The sequence below is a fragment of the Diabrotica undecimpunctata genome, chromosome 4, assembly GCF_040954645.1.
Source record: "Diabrotica undecimpunctata isolate CICGRU chromosome 4, icDiaUnde3, whole genome shotgun sequence".
In the NCBI taxonomy this organism is placed as follows: Eukaryota; Metazoa; Arthropoda; class Insecta; order Coleoptera; family Chrysomelidae; genus Diabrotica; species Diabrotica undecimpunctata.
Genome location: NC_092806.1, coordinates 17,929,914 through 17,952,571, shown reverse-complemented (window position 1 = coordinate 17,952,571; position 22,658 = coordinate 17,929,914). Strand labels below are relative to the sequence as shown.

The following is a 22,658-nucleotide window of genomic DNA, read 5'->3' as shown; positions in this document are numbered from 1 at the left end:
AGTTTAAAAGTTATTTAATTTATTTATCCCTGAGGCTAAATATTTAAGCTATTGAACTTGCTCTGTTAATGATGCTAGACACATTTAGCAAATTTCATAGGATTTTTTAAGACTTAGACTATCTCAGAAGTTAAATGCATATTGCGTTTTCATTGAAATTATTTACAAAATAAACGTTTGAAAAAGGGAAAGAAAAACCTTCTATGACCAATAGGAACTAAGTTAGGGACTATTTAAAAAAAATCATATCTCCATTTTTTATAAATATTAAGAAGTAAAATTTGCACAAATTTTGAATGAAAATCTAAATTTTATATCGAAACTTATAGCTATAAAATTTATCCAATTTTTCGAAACTTACAGCCCTTCGAAACGAAGGTACTTTCGAAAGATCGACATAGGAATGTGGAGGGGATAACTGTTCCAGCTCCGTTTTTTTTCGAGATCGGAACTTCAAATTGAAACATGTAGGAAAAATTTGCATTATCACGGCTTCCAATGTAGCTAGAAGCCTCTTTTTTTTTAATCTGGGGTAGCTCCTCATAATATGAATAACTACATAGTTTTTACTGGCCGGGAAATATGGGAAACCTCGGAAAAATTGAGTCCATTTGAAATTCACCATTTTTTTATATTTGGCTGGAATAGTCTGTCGCAGTATTAATAAGGATGACATAATTTTCAACCCCCCGGAAATCTTGCCAGGGGGTGAAAAAATTTGCCATCGATGATTTTTGTATAACCAGACTGGGCTATTACCAATGTCTACAAGAGATAGGCTTATTATTTCAAGAAGAGTCATTGATTTTACTACATACTAACTTGAACAACTTTAATGAATGTTCAGGCAAACAAAAATTTTATTGGAGACCCTTATTATAATAAAGAAATACATTTTGGATCTTAATTTTTTGAAACTTAAGATTTATATTGTTGCTAAATATTGTTCGCTAGAGTATTTTACAATTATATTTTGAAATTTAATATAAAAAAAATATTGCAATGATATATATTACGACCACTATCTACTTATTGGAACTATTAGAATATTGAGTCGATGGAAAAAGATGGAAAAATTTATTATCCCTCAGACATGAAGAAGCATTTAGTGTATTTGCTACAAGAAAAAAGTGTAGAGGATCTTCAACAAAGACGCTTAAAAAATACCTGCAACAATTTACCAAACAGGATATAAATGATGAATGGGAGAACATGACATTTGTATTGAAAAGGTCCAATTTAAAGGAGCCCCTGGTGTTTATTTCGTATTTGCTCGAGATTTCCATGTACTTGGATTTATTAATATTAACTTTTAGTCACATTCTAGAGCTTTCTCGAATCAGTCTTTTTGCTTGCTATACCTGCCAGTTCTTTCCATTTCTTGCCATGAGAACCACATTCTGTTCAAAAGTCAGCCACTGTCAGTAGAATTGTTCTACATTCGTCATCGAACCAGTGGTTTTTTCTAAATCTTTATGTTCTTGGTATGTTCTTCGACGTTGCCTCAGTGTTTGTCATCTTCAAGAACTTTTGTTGTATGTTACTCACAGTAGCACTATCTTGTTTGGCATAGGCTTCTTGTATATCCTTTTGATAATCCTGCACTATCTCAAATTTTCGCAGTTTTTCATAATTAAATTTACATTGCACTTTCTTTTTTCGTTTATGCTTTTTAATTATTGCATCTTTCATATCAATATCAATAACCAAAAAATGATCAAAGTCTACGTCAGCTCCTCTGCACGAAATTGGCGAATTTCTCTTGTATTAAGATCTATTTGATTAGTTTCATTTGATCCCGGAATTTTCCACTTTCCTTTATATATATTTTTTCTCCTGAAATGCGTACTCATTATTTTCATCCTATTTTGAATTGCAAATGTAATGATTCTTTGGCTGTTATCATTTGTATTCATATGTTTAATTTCGTCCCCTGTTATGTTTTTATATTTATATATTTTCTCTTCCGACCTTTGCATTGGCGTCGCCTATAATAATTTTAATATCTTGTCTGAGCATTTCTTCAGACAATGACTCTAATTCTTTATAAAATTCATCTTTCACTTCTTCTCCTGTTGTTCTGTTTTCCTATAATTACAATTGCAGATATTCTGTCAGATTTTGCTATAAATCGTTTTACCTGCTCCACGTCTTTATGTACCAGAAAACCCACTACAAAATTCCTATTATCGCTTCCACTTGTATAAAACGTGTATGGACTAATCTTTTCAATGTTGTTGCCAGTCAAATGTGTTTCTTGTATTACTTCTTTTTCTTCGCGCGACTAGGATTATTCCTGTTTGTCTGCCTCTTATTCTGTTTCAGTCGTTGTTGACTGTACATTATCTTTCCACCTTTTTGGCGGCCTTCCAACGGGTCTTCTGCTATACGGCTTGTTGTCTTTACAGACGTTCGCTAATCTATCTGGTCCCATTCGGTTTACATGTTCGTTCCAGTTTTTTTTTCTTGTTTTTATCCATCTGTTAATATTTTGAATTTTGCATTGTTCGCGTATACTTCTGTTGGTTTGTCTGTCTCTTAATGATTTGCCCGCTATTGATCTTAGTACTTTCATTTCGATATTGTTGATTTGTTGTTTCGTCTTTCTTGTATCGGTCCTTGTCTCCGCTGCATATGCTAGGATTGGTCTTACTGTTGTCTTGTATACTTTCATTTTGCTTTCCGTGGTCCGATATTTGTTTCTCCATATGGTTTCTCGGAGGCAACCACACTCTTGCCGCTTTTGATGCTTGTCTTGTGGTCTCTGTTCTTATTTCTCTGTCACTAGTGATCTCTACTCCTAGGTAATTGAATTTCATTACTTGTTCTACAATTTTGCCGTCTATTTCTAGTTTGCATTTACGCAGCTCTTTACTGATCACTATACATTTAGTTTTTTTTTGTATTACTATGATGTATATTTTATATTTTTAAAGTTCTTCTATTAGGTTAATTAATGCTCCCTCCTCGTATACTTCTCGTACAATCCATGTCGCAATATTTAGGTAAGTATTCTTATTTTTTGTTTTGCTATTTATGTTTAAACTCTTTTCCTGTTCATCGCTAGTGTCCGTCGGCATAATGGTACACAGGATAATAAGCCAACTCGTTCTTTCACTTCAATGAAAAAGAAAAACTATTCCGTCTCCAAGTTTTTAAAATGATCAAGAACCAACCAATATAGAACACGAAAGCTTTCGCACCTCTACATAATAAGGTACTCACTTTCTAAATTACGAAAAAACGCAAAAATTATAAACTTCTTATGAAGTTTATATTGTTTTCCACTGATTTTAAAATGCTTTCTAACTTGATTTCTTTTGAGTATTAAACTTCTTGGTGGATTATACAATGCAATGATGAAAATCAGGTGTGACCTTCTTGTGTAATATTTTAATCAAGTCATAATTTACACCAGTAATGGAAAGAACTCCGTCTGTTGCAACGGAACACAGTTTTGACAAGTCTAAATGGTACTTTTGCAGAATTCGGTAAACACACTATTTAATTAGGCGCATCTAGTCAATATTAGCAAATAAAAAAAAATAGCCTGAATTACTAAATGAAAAATAACTTACCCAGTTTTGACGAAATTACTAATATAGTATATCAGAGCTTTTGATATGGCAGCATCACTGAAAGTATAGTTGTAAGGAGAATAGAACCCAGCACCAGTCAAGGGGAAGCCCAAGGCATACGGAAGGTCGTCTCCTCTTACGCTCCCAAATCTCTGTAATAATAAAATGTATTTAATATACTAATTAAATGATTGCTAGTCTATAACTCATCATATTGTTTACGTTTCTTTGTTTATTGATCCTTTGTATTTAACTGCCAAACATTCAGTTCCGTACATCATTTCGTTTCTATCTTTAAATAAGGAACAACATTCCAAATACTCTGTTCCTGTAATGTTTTTTTAACACTAATGAGAATAAATAAGAACTAAGTATCGAGAGCTGTAATCCTAATTTCACATGAAATATATCAGTTTCTCCCAAACTTGTTCTAAACAATAGTTTTTACTCTCTCATAAATGCCTCTCACAATCTTTACATATCTTATAAAACAGACAATGTTCATACTTGAAATAGACAATTTTAATAAAGTAAATAGACTCATAAATATAGCACTGTTTGATTTCCACTTACCATAGGAACATCTCTCTCCCCATTGTGATGCTGAAAATGAAAGAAAAAAGTCGTTCCTCCTTTCAAGCTGTGTAAATATCCTATCCTGATTAGAGGAGCCGCCGTATGACCATCACTTAAAACATCCAGAGTAGCGTCCCTAAAAAAAAACCATTAGTAGCTTTCTGTGGTATTTACCCACAAATTTTTTTTTAAATTTAATTTAACGTGCTTGTGACAGCGTCAGCCATTAGCACGAGGCACCGTGGATACAATTATATATAAGGTACAATTACATATTATAATATACTATAGTTATATATTATTTGGTAAGTTTTCTAGCTTCAGGAACTGGATAGCTGTGATGACTTGGCTCTGGTTCGATAATATATTTGTGATGTCGCCCTCCATGCCCAGTTCTTGGCGTCGTTTATTGTAATGAGGGCAGTCCACAAGGATGTGTGGAACGCTTAGTGGAGATTGGCAATAGTGACAGATTGGCTAAGGTGTAGAATTCATTAGGTGACCATATGTAAATCTGGTGTGACCGATACGCAATCTTCTAGCAACAACCATCTCATTTCTAGTTATACCAGAGATAACGAACTACTCGTCTGATCTGTTTGGTGTAAAAATGTAGTGGATTGTTTCCAATGATTCTGCCAGTAATTTCGTACGAGTTTCTTTATACTAGTTTTCAGGTCACTGACAATTTGTATGTTACGTGGTGTACAATTGGATACAGCAGCTTCTTTGGCAAAGCGATCGGCGTTGTCGTTACTCATAATACCGATGTAGGAGGGAATCCATATGATAGTGATATGGATGTCGTGGATGATAAGATTTTGGTAAGTGTCATGGATTTTTTCTACAAGAGGATGATTAGTAAATAGATTATTGATGGACTGGATAGAGGCAAGGGAGTCTGTACAGATGGCAATATGTTGATTGGGTGCTGTACAGAGTTTGAAGGTTTGGTAAATAGCATACAGTTTACCAGTGTGAACGCTGCATCTGGCAGGTATTTGACATGAACTAACGACTGTTTCCGTAGTGGTAACCGCACAACCCCCGTTTCGCTCTTTGATGCGTCAGTGTAGAGTACCCGATCGAATTTCTTAAAATTAAAAATTTCTAGTAAGGATTTCCTAATCAAATCCTTAATACAATAGCAAAACATAAATTTTATAGGAAACGTTATCTTTGGAATATAATATTTGCTTAACAAATTATAGCTCATCGAAAATCTTCCCAATATCTTCATAGCAATTGTTATACCATTAAGAATGTGTTTCACAACATTCATATTATTTTTAAGAAACACCTACTTTTCAGACAAAATTTAATTTTCCGCTTTGGAGTACATTTTTGTAAAATCTTCTTCAACCATCATGGTCCCATAGATAATATTGAGACTGGTTGCTGAATACAGTTCGATTACATTTCTGATCCCACTACGCATGTTCTTAACGCTACTAAAATCTCATCCCTTTATTGTAGAGAGTCTTGATGTAGCACCCAGCCATTTTTGTGCCACTGACCTGGAGGTCAGCTGGCGTTCTGTATTATGCAGTAGAAGTCTGTCGTTGACCACACGTCTAAGAGTATTGAAGTGCTACGTCTGGTCCACTTTGTTCTATGGATGTGAAACCTGGACAACAAAAATAAAAAATCTTAACAAATTAGAAGCGTTTGAGTTATGGTGTTACCGTCGCATGCTTAGAATCCCGTGGACAGCACACATATCTAACGAACGTGTGCTAGAGACTGTGCACAAAGAGCGAGAATTGATCACCATCAAAATGAGAAAGGTCCAATACTTCGGTCATATAAGGAGAGGACCTAAATATCGCTTACTCCGGTTAATCATTCAGGGCAAAATCGAAGGAAAACGTTGGGTCGGAAGAAAACAACTGTCCTGGCTGCGTAACATTAGACAATGGACAGGTCGAACGGTCGAGGAACTGTTTCATCTAGCTGCCGACCGAGAATCATTTCATCAGCTTGTCAATATGACGATAGCCAACGCTTGAATACAAGCACGGCACACAAAGAAGAAGAAAACCTGGAGGTAGAAAATCAGTCCCTTAGGTAACTTACTCTTTTCACGGTCTATAGCTCTTCGGAGAACATCGGTACCTCTACGATGATGTGACCTTTGCTCTGTAGTTATTATCAGTTTCCCAATACGCGATTTTGTTTTCTGAATCTTTGATTACATGCCATCGCTATAATATACTCCCCTTCTGTTCAATTTTCCTTAATTTATTTAATTTAGCGCTTCTTTTCATTGTGACCGCAGTAACTAATATTTTTAACAAATAAAGAAATAAAACTTAATCTTTTTAAAAATTCTTATATTATCAAGTTTTTATTATTATTATTATCAGTAGTAATATCCTTAGGACATTGATAACAGACGAGATAATTTCATGACAATCGAAAGCTCGTTCCTTGGTAACAGCAACGAGCTTGAGAAATTTGTCATGAACTTATGAGGCATTCATCAATGTCCGAGGGATATTCGGCGGATAATTTTTCGAAAAAAATCATAACAACATAACGAAACTATTATTTATTAAAAGTACAGTTAGTGAAAGTGCAATTATTAAAATTTAAGTTAACATTAGATTCGTTGCTGTTCTCTACTATAGAAGATCTATTACCACGCATAATATTTAATCTTGTTGTGGTGTTCTTGATCGAGATTCAAGTATGGTTTTATAGAATTCTGATTGCCATGACCAGTAATTTTTAGCAATTGTTGTTCTTCTACACCACTTTGTGCTAATTCGCTAACAGCTGTTGATCTATTCGAGTGATTTGTTATCTTTGTCTCCTTTACATTCAAGCCAATTGCTTCAGCAGAAGATTTAGTCCATCCATTCATTGTATTTCTTCCAACAGGTACATTATCGTACCATTTGTCAGTTTCATTTTTCCAGTGTCGATTTGGTTTTAAGAACAGTCGTGGTGAGGTAATATTGTCGCCTCGTTTTGATATCATTTTATGAAAAAGACGTACAGGGCATCTTTGTCTCTCACTATTGATAACCAACCATTTACTACTTGCACAGCTTTTAGAACCACCTTGGCACGTTTTACTGAATACCGGATTGTATTCAATGCGATTTGTTGGAGTGTCATCGTTATTTTTCTCGATTTGAAAAAAATCCACCAGACAAGCAACTGCCTCTCCTCCTCGCCACGCTAATTCTACAGCAGCAATATGGTAAAATTTACGCATAAGACCTTCAGGGGTATCTTCATCCCAAAGCAATATTATTTTGTTAATTTCAGACCAATTTAACGAAACTGAAGTGGCCTTACGTTTACATGGATCTGCTTGTAGTTTCTTCCTGATTGCATCGCGGGCATCTCGGGCCGGTTTAAACACTATATTGTTAAACGGGTCAATCATATTATAGTCATTATAGTACTTTTCTTGCAATAGTTTGCACGAAACGTTCCACATTGTCTTCACCGTTGCCTCTTTGAATTCGTCCCCGTTTTTCTTTCTCATATTGACGGCCCAATCTTTTAGTATCAACGCCAATTCTTCTAAGCTTCTATGGTCATTTAACTCATATTCTCGTCCGCAGCAAAATTCCATGAATATTCCCCAAATATATTTGTGACTGTAGGTTGTATTTCTGGGAATTTTTTCTTTGATTAGCGCATTTATACTTTGAACATTCTCATTGCCGAAACGTGACATTTTGAAATTTATTTGGATGAAGTTGTCAAACTCGATCATGTTGTCATAGGGATTGAAAATTGCACTGAATGCAATTATCAGTCTAATGTTGACATCATCATCATCATCAGTAGCTCGACAACTCTTTCTGGGTCCTGGCTTGTTCTAGGATTTTCCGCCATTCTGTTCTGTTCCTTGCTTTGTTTTTACAGTTGGTAATCTTAAGTGTTTTCAGATCTTGTTCCACTTGTTCCATGTATCTAAGTTTGGGTCTTCCCTTTGACCTTCTTCCTACTGGTGTTTGTCTAATGTTGACATGATTGGGTGAAATTGTTCCACATGACACAAAATGACGAAATTTGAATGGTTTTTAGAACAGTCGAAAAATTATCATTTATATTTACTAATGTTTGCCAAAATTACTTTTAGAACCTTATGTTTTACTTAGTATGCATTTTAAATATCACACAGTACATAGATTCAGTTTAGTTCCATTTTTAAAGCGGGTTTCTAAAACTCTATTAAACCATTATTAATTTTTATAGGACATAATAAACTTTTGCGTATTAACTTCATTTACCAGATTATTATAAAAGAATAATTCGCTGAAATTAATATTCATGCACTGGAGATGAAACAACGTCAAGTTTGGAGATTTAAGGATTAAAATATGCAAATTGCAAAAATTATGCATGCAAGTAATGTGTTGGTGAATTATTTTGAGCCAGAAGGCGAGTATATTTGCAACGGAAACTGGTGTTTGAGTTAATATGTACAATATTCACAGGTTTGAATGAAGAAACTAAATTAGAGTGACCGCCGCTACGAACATCGTTACTGATAGAATTTTATGAGCTTTGTGAGACAAAGGTAATACAGTGTTTATGATAGAAATTATTAATATAGATGAAAAGAACATGGATTACCAAAGGAATAACGAGAGTTAAAATTTACCTTTCCTGTGTACGTAGTCTATCAAAATATTTACTTTAGCCAGCTTTAAAGCATTTACTTCACAACATTCAACTGTGTATTATTTCACATCGTCGATCGAGAAGCCCGGACACAATGCAATCGAATTATACAAGTGGTTATTATCTGTTTTCCTAATAAATCCATCTCCAATGTTAATATTGATATTTGATATTCTAGGGCTTTAGTGCTATCTATTAATTATATGCAATTTTATTTTTTTCCTCAATAAACACTTTCATATATTTAAGATGGATGTTTTAAAAGAGTGTATCATGAGTTGTTTCATTTTATATCTCTGTTTCATCAGACCGAGTTCGAAAAACACCATTTAATTATACTAATACTTAAATGTTGTACACTACATGTACCATTAGTAAATTCGACGTCAAAAGTCAAAATTTGAGTTTTTTGGATTTTTCTCGAAAAACGTTAAGTTTTATCAAAAAAAACCTTAAGCCAAAGTTGTAGATCTTAAAATTCTCTACAATAATGGTATTTATGATTTTTTCCCTAAGAGTTACCATTCCTGAGATATCGCGATTCTAAGAATCACATTATACATGATATGCACAAATTTTCACGCCACCTGTGAGGTAGTGACTCGGCGCGTTTTATTTACCGTGGTTTCCCCTGTAGACCTACTCTACTAACTGTCATGACAATTTTAGATTTTAGGATAATTTAAGGCAGAGGTTCTCAAAATGGGTGACGCGACAACCTGGGGTGCCTTAAACATTTGCCAAGGGTGACCTGGAACATTTAAGAAAAGTCGAACAACCGGCCGCTGCGCCACTGTCTAATCGAAACATGTTGACTATTTGTACTTGTATATTCTCGATGCTGTCCGAGAAACAAACAGCCGAATTCGACCGACGGGACTGCTACCTGCATTCATATATTCCACAGTTTAATTATTGCAGCCGATAAATGAGTTTTGTAAAAATTAGAGTTAGATTTCAAAGTGGAAGTTTAAGGTATAACTGCAAAAGATTTCATTAAAATTAATATGTATAATATTACGTACTTTTGTTGCTATTTTTGCCATAATATATGTCTTGCACTATTCTTCTTCTAATGGCGTTACAACCCTTTGTGAGTCTTGGCCTGCTTAACAATGTTCTTCCATTCTGCCCTGTCGGATACTTTCCTTCGCCACTGCCTGATGTTGATGGTTTTAAGATCCCTCTCTACGTCGTCTATCCATCTTTTACGGGGCCTTCCTCTTGTTCTGTTTCCTTGGGGCTTCCATCTCTGGACTACTTTTACAGCTCGATTATCTGGCATTCTTTCTAGGAGACCAAGCCAGTTTAGTCTTTGTGATTTTACAAATCTGACAATATCTGCGCTCTGCATTAGTTCATCCAGCTCGTGGTTCATTTTAATTCTCCACGAACTATCGCTGCATTGAGTTGGTCCAAATATCTTGCACTATTACGGTTGGAAAATACCTTTCATTGTTGGCAATGTTTTGCTCTCTTTTATTTGTGACATTTTTTTCATTCCAGAATAATGGAAAATTGGCTGAAATTTACGTCTTTGAAAATGAAATATAGTGCAGTCACTGAAGCATCTGATTCAACCGATTCAGTGACAACTAGCAGAGACGGAGAGGATGCAAATGTCCACGAGATCCATTCGAGTCCAGCTCATTCAAGTTATTCTACCTTAATTCGTCGAAAGGAGGTTTCTTACCAAAAAGAAATTCGGGGAAAAATAAGAAGGTATGATCCTAGCTATCTCACGTTATATGGCTTTATTTAAGTTGGCAATGAACAGGCACCAGAAGTCCAATGCGTTAATTGTCACAAAATTGTTGCTAATGGGTTCTTGGTTCCATCTAAATTAAAAAAACATTTAGAAAGTAATCATCCTGGTTTAACCGATAAGGCCGAGGAAACCTTCAAACGTCGTGCTTCATCTCTTCAGGAAATGTCATGCACGATGGAAAGAGTCTGCAAACATGAAAAAGAAAATGCTACTGAAGCATCATTATTTATTGTTGGTTTGCACATTGCAAAAGCTGGAAAACCCCATACCATTGCCGAGGAAATGATTAAACCTTGCGTGAAGAATGTCGTTCAATGCATGTTAGGTCCAGATTTGACCAAAAAGATTGATAATGTGCAGATGTCAAACAACACTATAAGCAAGAGAATTCACACTATTTCAAACATTGTAGAGAGAGCTAATAAATAGATTAAAAACTTTTGAATTCTTAAGTTTACAGCTTGATGAAAGTACCGACGTTGCTGGAGTTGCTGTTCTGCTTGTGTTTGTGAGGTTTCCATTCGGGATGAAAATAGAATAAGAACTCTTTATGTGTGAAGAGCTTAAAAGTTATGCCACTGGTAAAGAAATTTTCAAGGCTATCCACGAGTATATAAGAAAAATGATATAGAGTGGAGTAAATGTGTGTATATTTGCAGTGATGGAGCGGCTGTAATAGTTGGTAAAATTATTAGGGGCAGTGTCTAGAATAAAGGTAGTGACAGAAAATGCCACCAGCAGTCATTGCTTCCGATATCGCGATTCTTTGGCAACTAAAAAGATGCCGCAAGATTTGAAAGACGTATTGGATGGTTCTGTGAAAATAATTAACCATGTAAAGAGTGTATGGATCACTTCAATCTTTTGCTCCACACAGAGGTCCGGTGGCTATCGAGGGAAACAATTTTAGAGAGGCTATTTCAACTAGAAGAACCACTGATTATCACATTTACAAAGGAGTGTTTTATCCAAGAATTAAAAGCTGTCAATTGTACCGTGATGGAAGCCAAGAAGACTTCTGGATGCAGGTATATTCAGAAAATAATGTTGTTGGCAAGGTTGCAATGAAAAAACTTGTGTGTTTCACATCGACTTATCTCTGTGAGTCTTCTTTTTCCGCATATGCTTACATTAAAAACATTGGGATTTGATTGTCAAACTTAAAAAGATTCCCATAATTATAAAGGATATAATAAAACATCATCGAAATAGTTTCATTCATCACATTAAGTAAGGATATTTGAATATCAAATGTACTGTATTTTATTGATCTGAAATAAAGTTTATATTGAAATCAAATGAGCCTCAGAATTGTATTTCTTTAATTTTTTGTCGTTTCCCAAATCTCTTCAAGGGTTGGTGTGTCTCGAAATATTATTAGCCTACAAGGTTGCCGCAACCAAAAAAGTTTGAGGACCACGGATTTAAGGGAACAATAGCCGTCAAGTTCTAGATATTACCTTATTATTGATATTGATTATTAATATTGCTATTGATTATTAACTATTGTTTTGATTTTTTTAGATATTTTAATCAGATTCATACTCTTGAAAGTCTACTTCAACAGTCAAGTGTTCTTAGATTTTTTCTTCTTCCTCTTGCTGAATGTTCATAAATTGTTCAAATGTGGCTGAGTCATTGGTCTCTTCATTAAAATCACAGGAATCTTCCTCTATTGTACTCAACTAGACATTTGAGCAAGAATGACTTTGGCAATTGGTACATGCTAGAGAACACAGCAACTCGACTTTTTTACAGCCACATTTGGCACTACAAACTTTTTTGCAATTGCAAAAAATAGCGTTGAGGAGTTTTTCTGACGCAGGTGTGAGTAAAGTTTTAATTGGTTCCAGTGTATTATCTACCAATTTACAACCCCAGTCTTTTATATTCAATTGATTGCTTAGCCATGTTTGAACTTGATTGTATACCAGACTTCTCTGTAATAATATTTCTACTGCCATACTTGAATTTCAATCGTATTTTTATAGTTCTGTCATCTGAAGCTACATCTTGACAAACATTCCTTAATTCATTCAACGAAAACTGGCAATCATCACTCGTTTCTATGAATTGAAAAAATTTCTCCATCGTAGAGTTTACAGTTTCATCTTGTGGACGGCCAATTTTACCACCAGTGTTAGGTTGGAAGAAAGATTTGTAACAAGTGTCATGGTATTTTGCATCAGCAGTAACTAAATCATACTCAAAATTAATGCGTTCAAGAACAGCCTTTGAAACATCATCAGAACGAACTAGCTAATTTCAATAGGGATTCTATGAATTTTAGTGTAGTCATGTTTTCTTTCTGAGCTTTCTTTTTCTCAGTTTCTTCATTGGTTTCATGGCCACAAAATAAACAGTATTTTTTAAAACAAAAATTTGATTCACATACTCGTGTTTTAGTACGAGGTAGACTTATTTTTTAAGTACTAGCCTGTTCCTCCTCATGTTGCCTTCTCACTGCAGCGATTGAAGTTTTCCAGGTGTATGATTTTCCAGTCAAGAGCTAAAAGTTTCTTCGATATACTAAAACATTAAAGTTCCAATTTTTGCACTTTTAGTTTTGACTGACAGAAAAATATGCCCTTACCAAAAATACCCTATCAGGCAGGGTACTATTACCTTATATAGAAGGCTATCAGTTCTATCATAGGCTAAAACATACAGATTTTCCCTCTGAAATAGATACAATATACAATGCATCTAATAATGTGACGGATTTGGCGGACAAAACAAAAATTCAACACTTGTATTTATGTGTCAAACATGGCTTGCTGATGATGCTCCTATTAATATTAATAAAATTCAACTTATGTATCCAGTTACAGTACACAGCTTTTTACCCGCTGATCGAGTTTTTGGCATTATTGAAAAAGCGGTACGAAAAAACGACAATAATTCAACCCCAAGAATATTTTGATATATTTTCTGAATATACAACCGTAATTAAATATCCAGAATTTGAAGTAATTGATTGGAAAACAGAAAAATGAAGATATTGAAAGGGCTCCCAAAATGGCATTTCCAAATCAGAAAATTATCAAGAATTGCAATATTACGAGAAAAGAGTTTGCGAGGATATAGAATTCTTGTTCAATGAGAGATGTTCTACAAATTCGACACTGGAACTGCATTATCAGTGACCAAGAAAGGTAAAGCATTGACTGGTATAAATCCTGCAGTTTTACCTCCAGGTCTAAAGGCCAAAGAAGCAAAACGTAAAGATGTAAACGAGCTACTAAACAAATATTTCGGTATAAACTGAAAGCAAATGCAGGAGCTAGAATTCTATCAAATTTAAACGAGAGCCAAAGCTTTAAATGAGAATGAGCGACATATGCAGGATGTTAATGATCTAATCTATGAACAAACGGAATTTATTTCTAGTTTAGTGTGTAATATATTATTATAAAATAAATCCATTCCTCTAAACGAGTATTTTCTTTTATTTTATTACCCATATATTTTCTCCAATCACATATATAGATATTTAGGGTCATAAAAGTGAGGAGTTTGGATGCAAAAACGGACATTTCCAATTTTTATTAATTTTTCTTTAGTTTACGCCTTATCCTATACAGGGTGGCGCACCGAAAATGAAACAGATGCATTTACTGGCAGATGATTCCTTTAAAAAAAAAACGCTTGGACCCGTCGATTTTGTTATCGAGGGGGAAACAAAATTGGCATAAAATCACATTAACATTTGCAGCCCTCTAAGCGGGGGTGGCACCATCCCTAAAATCTTAAATGGAAAGGGGGGTCGAATGATCCATCATTTAAAAGGTCTTTCAACTCCCTTTACAATGATGTAAAATTCATGTACTTCAATTCAGTAGTTTTGGAGATTTATTGATTTAAAGTTTAAATACATCATCGTAAGAGGAGATCAATACATAGCAGCAAAGTTGTTAAAAAATAAAGAATGAACTGACCTGTCAGCCGAGTAAATGTTGAAAATGACCACCATTACTTTCCATGCAATAATAAAGATTTTGCTAAAAACGTTGCCGCACATTTTGCAATATTTGAGGAGTAATTTAATGGCACTCATTCACAATTCTTTGTCGTAAATCTTCTAAGGATGTTGGCTGAGTAGCATAGATTTTGCTTTTTAAGTGACCCCACAAAAAGAAATCCAAAGGTGATAAATCTGGCGATCTTGGGGGCCATTCAACGGCACCTCTTCTACCAATCCATTGACCTGGAAAGGTCTGATCTAAATAATACCGAACTCTTAATAAGGAATGTGGTGGGGCACCATCCTGTTGGAACATCAACATATTCTCAACGTATCGACCATCATTCTGATTTTCAATTATATCTGTTAGCCCAGGATCTATGGCATTTTGCAGTAATTCCAAATACATTTCACCAGTCAAATTTCCAGGTAAGAAAAAAGGACCAACCAAATGATCGCCAAAAATGCCAGCCCAAACATTTATTTTTTGTGGCTGCTGTGTGTGTACCTCATGGTAAATTCTGGGATTAGAGTCCGACCAATATCGACAATTATGACGATTTACTTCGCCATTTAAAAAAAAGGAACATTCGTCGGAAAAGCAAATGTTAAATAAAAATTGTTCATCGTTTGTAATTCGTTCACTCATAACTTCACAAAATTCTAATCGCTTATCAAAATCGTCTTCATTAAGTTCTTGTACAAGGTGAATTTTATACGGATGAAAATTATGGGCCTTTAGAATCCGTTGGATAGTACGTCGACTAACACCACACGAAGTTTGCAATTTGCGGGTACTTAATGTAGGATCTACAATAACTTGCCCTAAAACCCCCACGTCTGTTGCTTCGTTCCTTATAGGATTTTCAATATTACTTTTTTTATTGGCGACTGATCCAGTTTCCCGAAATTTAGCTACAAGTTCTAGAACATATTTTCGGTGCACATTATTGTTCTCATGTCGCTCATTAAAAATTTGTGCTGTTCTATTAGCGCACTGATTATTTCCGAAAAATATTTCAATAATTTCAACCCTTTCTGCCGTGGAATATACCATGGTTAATTTATGTATAAAGCAATAAATGATATTTTAACAACAAAGATTGGTCAAATCAATCGCAAACTAATGTACTATTTCCTATTTAAAATAAGTACGTGGCATTCTCTACTTATCTTTCTTCAAGAAACAACTTTTTTTGTCACAAAGGACACTTCAATTGCTATTTTTATTATTAATAAACCATGGGCGTAGTAAATAAAAGCATTTACTTATCAAGAAAATGCTTTTACTCAAATTTCTTCTGAAAGAAGTACAAACTAATTTGATGTACCTATTAAAGTCTACTTTAAACTTTAAATCAATAAATCTCCAAAACTACTGAATTGAATACATGAATTTTACATCATTATAAAGGGAGTTGAAAGACCTTTCAAATAATGGATCATTCGACCCCCCTTTTCATTTAAGATTTTAGGGATGATGCCACCCCCGCTTAATGGGCTGCAAATGTTAAAGTGATTTTATGCCAATTTTGTGTCCCCCTCGAAAACAAAATCGACGGGTCCGAGCGTTTTTTCAAAAAAGGAATCATCTGCCAGTAAATGGCTCTGTTTCGTTTTCGGTGCGCCACACTGTATTTTAAAATTTATAACAGGATCATCTTAATTGTTTTTACAAATGGATAGAAGAAAAAAAATTTAAAATATATTAAAAAGTAAAGCTTTAAATTGTTTTTTTTAGTTTACTCAATGTCCGGTTTTGAATCTAGACCCCTCATGTATAAAGTGACTCTTAGAATCTCAGGAATGGTAACTCTTAGGAAAAAAACTACTTTTGTACAGAATTTTAAGATCTACAACTTTAGTTTGAGGTTTTTTGGACGTTTGACCCCGAATAACTTTTGTAGAACACATATGATCGATGGGGATTTTTAGAACTTTATTTGTAATGGTAAACCCCAAATCTCCACCAATATTTGGCTTTCCAGGAATTTTTTATTATTTGACGTCTATTTTCATATCTAAATTGACCGGATTATATAGAGTAACCAATAAATTTTGAATATTTTTTAGATAAATATTAAAAATATTCCCCAATAAAAATTCTTTTAGTATACATATGTATCGAAAATTTTATTTTAAATAGAAATATTTTTTAATCAAATAAACTTTTTGTTAATTAAAAAAGCGCTTTTTTGGAGAGCAGATCAATTACAGTTGAAAACGTTTTTATTTTGTGTAATTAAAACCAGAAAGTATTTGCTGATGAATTTTATTTGCACCACGAGTTTGAGTACGTTTTACTGACAAGCAAATACAATTACATGATTTTAAATGCATATACTAAATATATATATAGAAGATAACATGTTACTGTGATTGAAAGTTCAATTCGTTTTTCTTTTTTAATTTCGGCGTTTTTATTTCAGTGTTATATAGCCTTCATTTTTTATCACCGTACATTGAGTATATCGGAGGCGTGGCTAATGAGTTTGATGTGGGTCAACTTTCACAAAATGGTCAAATATATTGACTCAAAATTTGTACTTGTAAAAACTACCTCTAGAACTCCGCGATCTTCTATCAGTCAAGCCAAAAGTCTTTGACACACACACAAAACCTTTTTCAGAAAGTATTATCTACGATTGCCACTGTTAAACAACAATAACCTAATGGACAAGTATCGAAACCCTTCTGTTAGATCGTCCATCTTATCCTATTCGCTCCGTGCAGCTGAACAGGTGTCGCACTATATCGGTTAATATATTATAATTACCATAAGATTTACACCATTGAAAACATTTATAAATCTGCAGTAAAAAAATCAAAAATTTGTAATTCATCGTAATTATTGGCTGTATATTAATTATTTATACATATATAAATAACGTTATCGTAGTAAAACTTTATCGTAGTAACTCTATCGTAATAAAAGTTATTGTAGTTTTATTGTAGAGTTTAAGTAATTATTTGAATAATGATTTTTTGAGATACTAATCCTACCCTCACTTTTTTCCAATTGTAAACACGGATTTCCTGTTTTAAATATATAAATCGAGTAAATTTTTCCTTTTTGCAATTCTAATTTATTGTCATCAAGCAATAATATTAATACCTGCATTTTTCTTTCAATTTTAAAACTAAAAATATGGACTTATTGGTAAATCTTTTCTTAAAAAAATTTAAATATTTTTCAACTTTGATGCTGCAATCACAGTTCACATTATTGCTTTTTATGATTTCCACGCAGAAGTCGATAAAAAGTGTAACCACTGTTACTATTACTGTAGCAGATTGCGATGCAATAAATATCGCCTACAATCATTTTAAAATATTATATAATGTATATACATATATAAAATACGTATATATACTGTACGAAAGAAAGATACCTCTAGGAATAATCAAAACGATCGAAAATATCTACCAAAACAACACAATAAAAGTAAATTTAGAGGAAGAACTAACCGATTATATTGAAGTTGGCAATGGGATAAGACAAGGGAATTCCCTGAGTCCTCTATTATTCAACCTAATTATGGATAAAATAATAAAAAAAGTAAGAACTAAAAAAGGAGACCAAATATGAGAAAAACAACTTAAAATAATCTGCTATACAAAGGTCGCAATACTACTTTCTTAAAGTGAAGACGATTTACAACGTATGCTGCACCAATTTAATATAACCGCAAGAAAATTAAACATGGTAATTTCCCCAAAAAAGACAAAATGCGTGGTTACAAGAGGAAATTTACTAAGATGTAAATTGGAGCTCGAAAGTCAGATAATAGAACAGGTGATGGAGTTTAAATATCTAGGTATCACATTATCTAGCTACGGAAAGCTCGAAAGTGAAGTGGAAGATCAAGTGAATAGAGCAAACATAGCCGCAGGCTGCCTGAATGGAACAATATGGAGAAATAAAAATATCGGGAAAGAAACGAAAAGCAGAATTTACAAGACCTGACACAGAGAGGACAAAAAGGATTTTAGAAACAGCAAAGATAAAAACACTTAGAAAAATTGATGGTAAGACCCTATGGGACAGAGCTAGAAGTACAGTAGATACGACGTAAATGCAAGGTGGAGAACATCAAGAACTCTGTAAGAAATAGAAGAGTAGAATGTAACGATCATATAAGCCGAATGACAACAAATAGAGTAGTAAAGACGGCAAGAGACGGTTCCCCAATAGGAAGACGAGGTCATGTCTATATAAAAAGAAGAAAAGAAAGAAGTATATCTATGTTATAAAAATCTTACGGTAATGGCAAATTTGACCGATATAAGCGCTTTAAACATGACGTATATCCCCTCCCGTTAGCTGCACAGAACAAATAGTAATGGCCCCGTTACAGTATGTTTTCTTAACTCATATCTGCTTTGAGAAACAAGATTGTAAACTGCCTAAACTCAACGAAAATCTTTTATTTCTCTGTAAAACAACTAAATACTAGTACAAACCATTGTAAGAATGAATGATAAGTTTATAAATCTATTTATTACAAAATTGTTTAAACAAAATCGAATGACTTTTCTATTTGAACATACCTGACGCTCAGTGGATTTTGCGACGGCTTCTCCCAATCCGTATATTCGTTTTTCAAAGTTGAAAAAATTTCGTTCAAGTGATAGTAGTAAGCATTTCTAACGTAAGTCCTTAATATTCTATCTCTCTTTGTTTCGTTGAAACCAAACTCTAAATCTTGAGCGTTGAGGTCAAGATATGATTCGGTGGAGGTAAGACCGAATAGAAGAGCTCTATCCGGAAAGTCAGCTAGTTCAAATCCTTGGGACGTAGAAATTGTGGGTGCCCCCATGTTCGGCGGTGTTGCAGTAGGGTTAATTAGCACGGTTCCGTCGACAAAAGGGGCAAAACCTGAAAGTAAGTATATTAAATAAAAATATATGAAGATAATTGAAACATACAGATTGTGTTGTGTAATCATGAAACATAGGTTGTAAAATTATAAACCATTCATAGCCAAGAAAAATGGTACCTAAACAATAAGAGGTGAGCAGACTCTAATCTCAAATCTCTTAGAAGAGAGTCGAGAAACTATTCACCTCCTACTCTCTCTATTGCTATTTTACGATCTTTAGGGCCATGGATATGCTGCCAAAAAGATAATCATACGGTGTAATGTATTGTATTTTGTAAGACTTTTCTTAGATATTATTTAGATGGGATTAAAATTACGATTTTCTCAGTTTTTTTAAATGGACCACCCTCTACTTTATTTTATAGAAATATTGTATTTATGACCTTATTTCATTTTTGAAGTTATACTTCTATACGCACGGTCGGCGTTGGAAATTTGCATGGGAGTGAATCTGTGAAACCATTACATATGTAAGATAATAAGTAAGAGAGAGACATAAGATATATGTCTTCCTCTCTCGAGAATAAAAATGTTCCTTTTGTATATATATTTAATATTATATATATATATATATATATATATATATATATATATATATATAATATTATATATATATATAATATAATATATATTAATATTATTATTTATGTGATATGTTTTGTATTATTTATTAAATGTTCATAATTATTTTAGGCTTTTGTATTTCAAAATAATCACTGTATGACAGACAACTGTCAATTTTCAAATCCGTTAGTATCATGTCTAATTGGCAAATCTTTTACGTGTTTGGTTTATACGCTGGTGTACGTGAGTTCGAATCCCAATATGAATTTCCTTTTTTATTTTTGAAACATTTAAAAACCTCACGTTAATGTTATTAAATATATGTAATATACGCAAAAATGCTAAATTTTAAAATAAAATGAAAATTTACAACATAATCCAAGTTGTTGGTTTTTTATTTTTATTTTCGTAAAGTATGTTATGTATATTGGCAGTTTTAAATACTTATGAATATTGCATTTTAATTTGTATTGTATTATTATATTTAATTATGTTGCAGTGTATTGTATTGTAATTTTTATATTAATAACAAAATAAACAATGAGTTTTACTGCAGAGTATGTGTAAAAATTTTTTTTTGCATTCAACTCCTTTTATACATATATGAAAATAAAAATATATATTTACATTAAAATATTGATACAATCCTTCATGTACTATACTCCTATTACAGGTCAAATGTTTATATACAGCAAACGATGCACCATATACCTATATACCTAATTCTTTTTCTCTTTCTGCTCTCTCTTACCTATAGCAATAAATATGTAATGGTTGTGCAGATTGACTCCCATATAAATTTGTAACGGCGAACGCGTGTATGGAAGTATAACTTCTACCGGCAGTCCCACTGGACTGCCACACCCATTTTTTTTATAGCATTCTCTATACTTAAACTCATTATTTTCCGAAATACTTTTAGTTTTCTTCAACTTTCGGGAATACATTCAATTTTTGTAGGTAGAAATAAGTATTTAGTGATAATATAAAAAAAATTATTTTTATTCAATAAGTAACTAACAAAAAATATAAACCATGGTAATATGTAATGAATGTAACAATTAATGTGATATTAAGGAAATAAGTCTAATGTAAATGTTCAAAATGTCTACCTTCAACGCCTATACAAATTTTGTAACCGATATTCAAATAACCGAGCCACATTTAACATTTGTAAGTCAATATAATTAAAAGCTTCTCTTATTCTATTTTTCATATCATTTAGCGTTCTTGAAAGCTTCTGGTGTACTTCTTCTTCTTCTTAGCCTTCTGTCGTCCACGTTTGGATATAGGCCTCCTCCAACTCTTTCCATCAGTCTCTATCCTGAGCAACATATTTCCAATTTGTTCCGGCTATTCTTTTAATGTCATCAACCCATCTCATCTGTGGTCGATTCTGGTGTACAAGGTCTTTTATATAGCCCGACATGAAAACAGAAATTTTGGAGAATTAGGGTGATCGCGGTGGGCAAACAGTTGATCCTACTCTACCTATCCACCTCTCAAGAAAGTTATTTAGATGATTGTGAATAGGATTACAGTGTGGTGAACTAGAGCACCGTCGTGTAAAAACCACATTGTTGAATATTAAGCGGTACATTTTGCAGTAGTATTGGCAAATGATTATTTAGAAAATCCAGATATATGGCACCATTCACACGACCGTCAAAAAAATGTGGGCCAATCACATAATCGTCAACAATACCACCCCAAACATTTATAGATCACCTACTTTGACCATGAGTGTTAACAAAATAGGGATTGCTTGATGCATGTTAATGACAATTATGCCGATTCACGGTTCCATTTTTTGTAAAATGTAGCCTCATCTCCAAAAAGCATATAATCGAAAAAAAAGGTCTCTTTGCACCTGCTGCTTAGACCATTGACAAAAAGCTAATCTGCATGGATAATCATCGACTGTCAATTCTTGATTTAACTGTATGCGGTAAGGATGCAGTTTATGTTTACAAAGGATTTTTGTAAACATAATGTCATGTTGACGTAAAATTTCACGAGTGATGATGTGGGGATCTTCAGTAGTAGCTATCAGTACATCATATTAATTTTCGTCACTTAGAACAGTTTTGGTTCTCTCATTTTTTTCATATACAACTGACCCAGAGCGAACAAAACGATCCATTAATTTTTCAAAAACTCTTGAGTTTGACTTCCTCCGTTCAGGATATCGCTCGTGATATGTTCTGGACGCAAGTAAGCAATTTCTCGATATTTAGCCAGTGGCGGCTGGTAGTGGTAAAATTTTGGGTAGGCCAAGCCACCAAATTACATAGTTATGGTCACGGGGTCATGACCCCCCCCAACTAATTTTCATTTTAACTTCTGCGTTGTATCTAATTTTTGCGATTTTTGATTTTTCATCTAGCAAATCGCGAACAGAAAACGCCCTCTACTGTACATCCTTAACGGACAGCAAATTACTGAAATGTTCCTTGCAACTGGAATGTTTTTTTAAGGAGGTAGACATATTTTTTAAATCAAAGTATCCTTCACAATTCTATACATATTTCTTATTAGAAAATAACAAACACGGCCAACAATATAGTCTGTTTTTCGTAATACTTCCAGACAACCATTTGTAGATATCATACCAAGAGCAATTAAACGTACGCACCTTTTTCCCATCTTTTTGGTCAATTCGCAATGTTGGAGTAGGC

General features: G+C 33.6%; 1 protein-coding gene across 2 annotated transcripts in view; it reads right to left on the bottom strand.

The window, feature by feature from the left end:
- The window catches only part of LOC140439250 (neuroligin-1-like), a 397,801-nt gene that overhangs the window by 16,719 nt on the left and 358,424 nt on the right, over positions 1 to 22,658 (bottom strand). For both annotated transcript variants that reach the window (XM_072529050.1, XM_072529051.1), the window contains exons 7-9: positions 19,085 to 19,412; positions 4,152 to 4,290; positions 3,579 to 3,730 (exon numbers count right to left, since the gene is read on the bottom strand). In XM_072529050.1, coding sequence (XP_072385151.1) covers positions 3,579 to 3,730; positions 4,152 to 4,290; positions 19,085 to 19,412 — 619 coding nt within the window. The remainder of the gene's footprint in view (positions 1 to 3,578; positions 3,731 to 4,151; positions 4,291 to 19,084; positions 19,413 to 22,658) is intronic.